The 6,000-nt window shown below is 41.2% G+C and overlaps 1 protein-coding gene across 5 annotated transcripts in view; it reads left to right on the top strand.

Moving 5' to 3' along the window:
- The window catches only part of RFNG (RFNG O-fucosylpeptide 3-beta-N-acetylglucosaminyltransferase), an 81,349-nt gene that overhangs the window by 3,554 nt on the left and 71,795 nt on the right, over nt 1–6,000 (top strand). For all 5 annotated transcript variants that reach the window (XM_086931187.1, XM_086931184.1, XM_086931185.1 and 2 more), the window contains one exon: nt 3,700–4,254. In XM_086931187.1, the coding sequence (XP_086787313.1) occupies nt 3,775–4,254 (480 nt within the window). In that variant the 5' untranslated portion in view covers nt 3,700–3,774. The remainder of the gene's footprint in view (nt 1–3,699; nt 4,255–6,000) is intronic.

Genomic DNA, 6,000 nt, shown 5'->3' with positions numbered 1-6,000 from the left:
TTAAGCATGACAATATATTTTGACTCCAGTTGGCGTAGGCGTTTTTCATTGTCTCCTCCTTTCTTATTGGGGATTATAGCATCTATCACAAAATAATTCAAGTGATTTAGGTTTTGGTGGTGGACAGATTGAAAATGCCTAGCCACTGGGTAGGCGGGATCCGCATTTACTATGGCCCATAAATGCTGGAGGATACCTAAATAAACCGCCCCTTTAGTGCTCCCTACGTATATGAGGTTACAGCTGCATTGTAATATATAAACCGCTAACTCAGTACGGCAAGTGTAGTGAGATTTGAGCATGATAGGTTGTGTGTCAAACGGTGTTGGAAAAGATTTTATATTCACACCCAATTTATATATATATATATATATATATATATATATATATATATATATATATATATATATTCTCACATCTCTCTCCTCTTGGAAAGCAATTGGAGTCGCAACACGAACCTTCTTTTTCTGCCGGTTTTATTTCAATTAGGAACAGCATGTGGCATTTTCCGACGCGTTTCGTTCTGCTAGAACTTTTTCAAGGTGAGCCATTACACCGAACATACACCGTTGGTTACTGCAGTCCGATATTGGATGTTAAAATTCACTTCCTCCGGTGGCACTTTTGTCAGGATCACTTCCTGTTTGTAGAAGGGCATTCTGGAACCTGCAGTTCCAAAGGCTGCAATGTATTTATTTCCCTCCAGTGGGTAGTGTAGTTTGCTACTGTTCCAAGATAAAGTCACTTTTAATTTAATTTAAACACATGATTGTGTGTCGCTGATGGCTGAAGTTCCCCAAGTCCGCTCACTTTTGAAGTTGACCCGGGTCCAATACCAGGGCAGGTCCCTGGCGGCACCGCATCCCCCTCTTCGTTTGCACGAGTCAGCAGGAAGGCTCCAGGCTGGAGGATGATGGCGCTCTTCTGGTGGTGCGTTTCTCTTCGGCGGAGCCAGCCGATATATATTCTCACATATCTCTCCTCTTGGAAAGCAATTGGAGTCGCAACACGAACCTTCTTTTTCTGCCGGTTTTATTTCAATTAGGAACAGCATGTGGCATTTTCCGACGCGTTTCGTTCTGCTAGAACTTTTTCAAGGTGAGCCATTACACCGAACATACACCGTTGGTTACTGCAGTCCAATATTGGATGTTAAAATTCACTTCCGGTGGCACTTTTATGTCAGGATCACTTCCTGTTTGTAGAAGGGCATTCTGGAACCTGCAGTTCCAAAGGCTGCAATGTATTTATTTATATATATAGTTCCAAGATTTTTGCTACGTTTTCAAACGTGTGACCAAGGCACTCTTGTGCTGAAACGCGTAGCGTTACCTTGAGAATAAACGCCCACTAGCTGTACCTTTTCTGAGTGCGTGTATTGCTTATCGTAGCAAAAATCTTGGAACTATTGACATTTCTTGGCGGCAGGGTTGGCCGAGTGGAACACGCCACCTGACTACGGGAACCGGATCCCGGAGACTAACCCTCTTGCAAAGTGATAGTATGTGTGTATATATATATATATATATATATATATATATATATATATATATATACTAGCAGCCCGCCCCAACGTTGGCTGGGGGCAGTACACCCGCTCCCGACTCCCTCCCGCCCCGACTCACTCACGCCCCCCTCCCGCCCAGACTCACTCGCGCCCCCCTAAATTGTTGTTGTAATCGTAAACCCTTTGCGCCCCAGTACCTCCTCCGAAACTGCTGCCTCCACACCTTGCCTCGGGCCCCGCAAAGATCCCGCAACCTTCGGCAGCTCCGATGCGTTCCAGCAACTCTCCGGGCAGTGCGCTCAAGCGCGGACCCTCCGCTCCACCGCACTCGTTGCTCGGACTCTCCAGCCCGGCACTCTGCTCCCCCGTTGTCGGCATCTTTAGTGTGTAGAAAAGTGAGAGCTCCGAGGCCCCCCCACAGCTCGCTGCAGAGCCGTAGACATAGAAGAGAGACGCGGCCTTGAGAGACTGAAATCGAGGCATTACTGCACCGCCCTACTCCTTGTCGTCATGACGCACGTCGCGTCGTGGCCAGCGCTAGGTCCCGGCCGGCGCTACTTTCAGGGGACTACTTTGTTTAGAAACGTAATTTTTTTTGAATTTACTTTTTTAAAATTTTATTTATATAGCCTATGTCCATCTACACACCCTGACATTTTCATAGATGTATCGGGTGTGTAGATTGGCGCTGTGGTTCCCGAGTTTACCTGGCCAAAAGGTGCAAGTTCTCTCTTTATAATAGTAGTATATGTGTATATATATATATATATATATATATATATATATATATATATATATAATGGATTTCCCATGTTTTTCCCTCGGTTGTAAACACCAAAGTCCCAGAGGGTCACAGAAACTCAGCACTCATCAGCAAGACCAAGGCATGTTAGAGTTGTTCAGCGATCACCATTTTTTATTTTTGGTTATTTTCTCCATTTAATTTTCATATAAAGCATGCCAAGTGCACCAGGAAACAAACAACCTACGCGTTTCAGCCAGAGGCCTTCGTCTGGGTCATGTGATTACAAGTGCAGGGTGCTTAAAAAGAGGTTGGTTTGACCCGTCCTCATTTACAAAAACAACGTCCCAAATTAAAAGTATATTTTTAAAGGAACGATGATTCAAACAGTCCATCATCGCCATTGTCACAAAACACGAAGAGACGGTTTTAAACTTCGTAACATCGGCTTTAGACTCCTAATGTACTTGAAGATGTTGTTTCATAATCCGAATCATGGAAAGTTTAAACTTGCAGAGATGGTTAGCTAATGCTGGAGTACCATGTAAACTTGCCCTACTATCCTATTGTTCTCATGACATGTCCATGTTGAATAAAAAATAATCAATAGTTACTTAATTATTGATTGAAATGGGTAAAAGTGCAAAATACAAAATTCCCTGTTGGAAAAAAGATTGAAATCCAGTTTTAAGGTGCAAATTTGCCTAAACCTGGTAAAGTACCAAATTTACAGGTGCAGAATTGCCAAATCTTGGTAAAGTACCAGTCGTATTCAACATTGCAGCTAAATGCAATCTTCCATCTCATCAACTAGACAATTCCTCATTGCCATAATTAAATATACTATAAAATTCTTTCAGTCTATGTTAAGTAAATGAGAAAGTGAAAAAAATACCAATATCAATACAGTGAAAACAATGGGTCGAGAGTTTAAGGTATAAAGATTGCAGATATTTTTTGTACCGTAAAATATCATGAATTCCTAGTGAGGGACACTCCATTTCTTGTATACTTTATTGGTATGTAAAAGTACAAAACGCTATAACCACTGTAAATTCATGTAACGTTAGCAAATTATTAGTACCTTCCATGTACATGTCGGCTGTTTGTCCCTGAAAATCACCACCATCTGGAAAAAAACAACAGTTTTGAGGTCTGTCTCTAGAGGAATTTTTCATTTCTTGAAATCACTGTTTTACAGTGCCTTAGTTTGAGAACTCTTTCGGATTCCTTGTTTGGCTATTTCTCTTATAAAGCTGCTGTTCAGCATTAAACTTGATTAATACATATCTGAACCTCAGAGCAAACCTAATAAGCTAGATATTTTGGAGAAGTGGTTGCAGCAACTGCATACTTATTATTCCAAAATAAAAATGGGATAAAACAAGTATTATTATTATTTTTTAAATACTCCAGTTTCTTGTCATAACTTTTGTCTCTTTTTCTGCAGGGCAGTGTAGTATGTAGCACAATGCCACCTGAACCTGTCATGGCATCCGCTCAGGGTGCTGAGCTGGGCTGAAGAATGAACTTCTCTTGCCTTTGGCTTAGCAAAATCTGTTTCCTGGTGTCTGTGATCTTTTGCACTTTTCTTCTGCTATTCATACCCAAAACTAAGACTCCCTGGAGGCCCAGAACTTTTCCGCAGCCACGAGCACCACCTTTGTATAATGCCACCTGTGACAAACAGTTCGCTCTCCCAGGAATTGAACATGCACAACAGAAACCTCCGACGCACACTACAGACATCACACATTTTGAAGACAATGGTAACGTAGAGGACTGGAGGGCCTACATCCTTGGCAGAGAAAACCCAGATGAGAAACCTGGAGGTCCTACGGATAACCCTGAAGATCACAAAAGTGTTCTGACTTCTTCCATTAACTCCTCGAAGTATGCTCTAGAGTTTGAGGACCTCTTTATTGCGGTGAAAACTACAAGGAAGTACCACAAAACGCGCCTGGACTTACTTCTGAAGACATGGATATCAAGAGCCAAACAGCAGGTATTGCAAGCAAATCCAATTATTCATATACATTGCCTTTGCTTAACAACTTTTAGACAGTCTTTTGTAGTTTTCTAAACACCCATCTGCCTTGCCCAGTTTTCTGAGCAATCTGTACTCTAACCTAACAGTATTGATTCTCTATTGCAGTCCCTTTGCATGTTGGTTACTTTATAACCAGGCCCATGTAATTTACAAATAAAGAGGTCTTTACTTGTAAATTACAGTCTTGTAATCCATTTTTTTTGTACAGCATGATCAGTGTTCTTCGATTGGGAACAAAGCATCCTTTGTAAAAGTACATCCGCAATGTTTGCCAAGATCGCAGAGTGTTTTTGACTTTTTCAAGGATGGAAGGCAACTGCTGCCTCCCTCCAAGCCATGTATTCCTTACTGAGATTTAAAAAAACGCCGCTTTGGGTTTGAAATCAGCTAAATGTTTAAATGTGTATGGATTCGCAACCCCACCTTGTGCTTTGACGGAAGTCCAATTAAACTTGTGATGTTGTGTTCTGGCACTATTCTCAGTTGTCTATGTCTTATATATTGAGCTGTATGTATGAGGTGGGTGTTCCTTTTGTTAAGAAAAAATGACTTTGCTAGTAATAGATGCATCTCCTTGGCCAATAGTCATACCCTTTTACAATGGACGTAGGGACTGAGGGTAGTAGGTGTAGGAATAGTGTTTATTTGTAGCACCAACTATTGAATTTTACTGTAGAAGCCTCTCTGGTATAGCTGGGCTGTATTAGATCTTTGTTAGGAGATCTGGTCAGTGGGTTTTGTTTAATGTTAGTGTGTGGTGTATCATGATAGACAGTTGTGTTGTGAACAGAATAGTAAACAATGATATGGAATCTTTAAAGCGGCTGAATATTAATTGAAGAAAAGAGTCCACATAAACCCATTCAAAAAATGCATAAAATCAGTGGAAACAATATGCACTGTTTCAAAAATAAAATCTAAACTTAGTGATTTTGGACGTTTGGAGAGAAAATCTTGGCATTGACCATCTAGTCAATATTTCCAACTGCTGTAGAGTCTGTATGGCTCTAGCAATCTAAAGAAGTTCGAACTAGGAGCTAGAGATGTCATGTCTAGTGAAAAGGGTAAGATCATGAATACACAGAAGGTGCAGAGCAGGAGTAAAACATCTTGGCCTTAACTGCATTTCTGAATTCCAGTCAACTGCCCAGATCAGAAACATTAGCTTTAATATTCTGTTTATATTAATTTCAGCTCTGTTTTGCAAATGAAACAAACTTTGTAAAAATATCTGAAGAAATAATATGGGTACTGAGAGTAAAACAAAGTATACACTTCTGCAGCCGTCGACAGATCGTTTGCTGTTGCTATATGTCTTTTCTCTTTTGTTATTGCCATATGTCTTTTCTCGAAGGAGTGCCAGACTGCAAATACAATATAAGGTAAGGGGAATGAGCATTGATGCCCTGAATGCTGGAATGAAGCCTGACTGTGTGCAATGAAAGAGCAAGAAAGGTCAGTCTGGTGGGTCAGGGTGCTACAAGGAGGAGTTAACAGTTGGAGGATGGGTAGGGGGATTTGCTCTTTGCTGAGGCAAAAGTAGAAAGTGGAGAGTGGATTTTAAAAGTCCGAACTCCGAACAGTGATGTAAAAAAAAACACAAATGAAACCGCAGATCAACGTGGACACTGTCACCCCTGGCCTCAAGATACAGATCCACCCAGATTTTACGGTGAGAGGGGCATTTTGAAGGAGCGATGA

This window comes from Lissotriton vulgaris, chromosome 7, assembly GCF_964263255.1.
Source record: "Lissotriton vulgaris chromosome 7, aLisVul1.2, whole genome shotgun sequence".
Lineage (NCBI taxonomy): Eukaryota > Metazoa > Chordata > Amphibia > Caudata > Salamandridae > Lissotriton > Lissotriton vulgaris.
Note: the sequence above shows the minus strand (reverse complement) of the source record. Positions and strands in the feature narration are given on the sequence as shown.